Source organism: Penaeus monodon, chromosome 15 (genome assembly GCF_015228065.2).
Source record: "Penaeus monodon isolate SGIC_2016 chromosome 15, NSTDA_Pmon_1, whole genome shotgun sequence".
Taxonomy (NCBI): Eukaryota; Metazoa; Arthropoda; class Malacostraca; order Decapoda; family Penaeidae; genus Penaeus; species Penaeus monodon.
Window position 1 is genome coordinate 9,542,468 of NC_051400.1, and position 364 is coordinate 9,542,831.

Below are 364 nucleotides of genomic sequence, written 5' to 3' on the forward strand. Positions count from 1 at the left end.
ATCACAACTACACAATACTTTTTCCAAGAGGATCGTAAACAATAGATCTTCAGTGTCTGCAGGAAATAACTAGGGTTTGGGAAAATATCACTCTAGGTCTGGTTCCAAAGTTCCCCTGATAACACACCCGCGCCTGGCCAAAGGCATGATAATCCCTGACTTGAGTCTGGTCCCAGAGTCAAATATGGCTAGCGTAAACAACAGAACGGTGTATCCGTAAGCAGGGAGCGCGACCAGAAAGCATAATTATATTTGGTTACAAATTATGGATTTATTTGTGTAAGCAGTTAATTTCGCTCTTATGCCTGTTCAATATCTACCAGTCTCTCTAATTCACATACTATTAATTCCATTTCTACATGCC

At 40.7% G+C, this 364-nt stretch overlaps 1 protein-coding gene across 1 annotated transcript in view; it reads left to right on the plus strand.

Moving 5' to 3' along the window:
* Positions 1 to 364, plus strand: part of LOC119582205 (lactosylceramide 4-alpha-galactosyltransferase-like) — a 3,692-nt gene that overhangs the window by 438 nt on the left and 2,890 nt on the right. Inside the window, exon 2 of the mRNA XM_037930436.1 lies at positions 97 to 193. Within this exon, the coding sequence (XP_037786364.1) occupies positions 97 to 193 (97 nt within the window). The remainder of the gene's footprint in view (positions 1 to 96; positions 194 to 364) is intronic.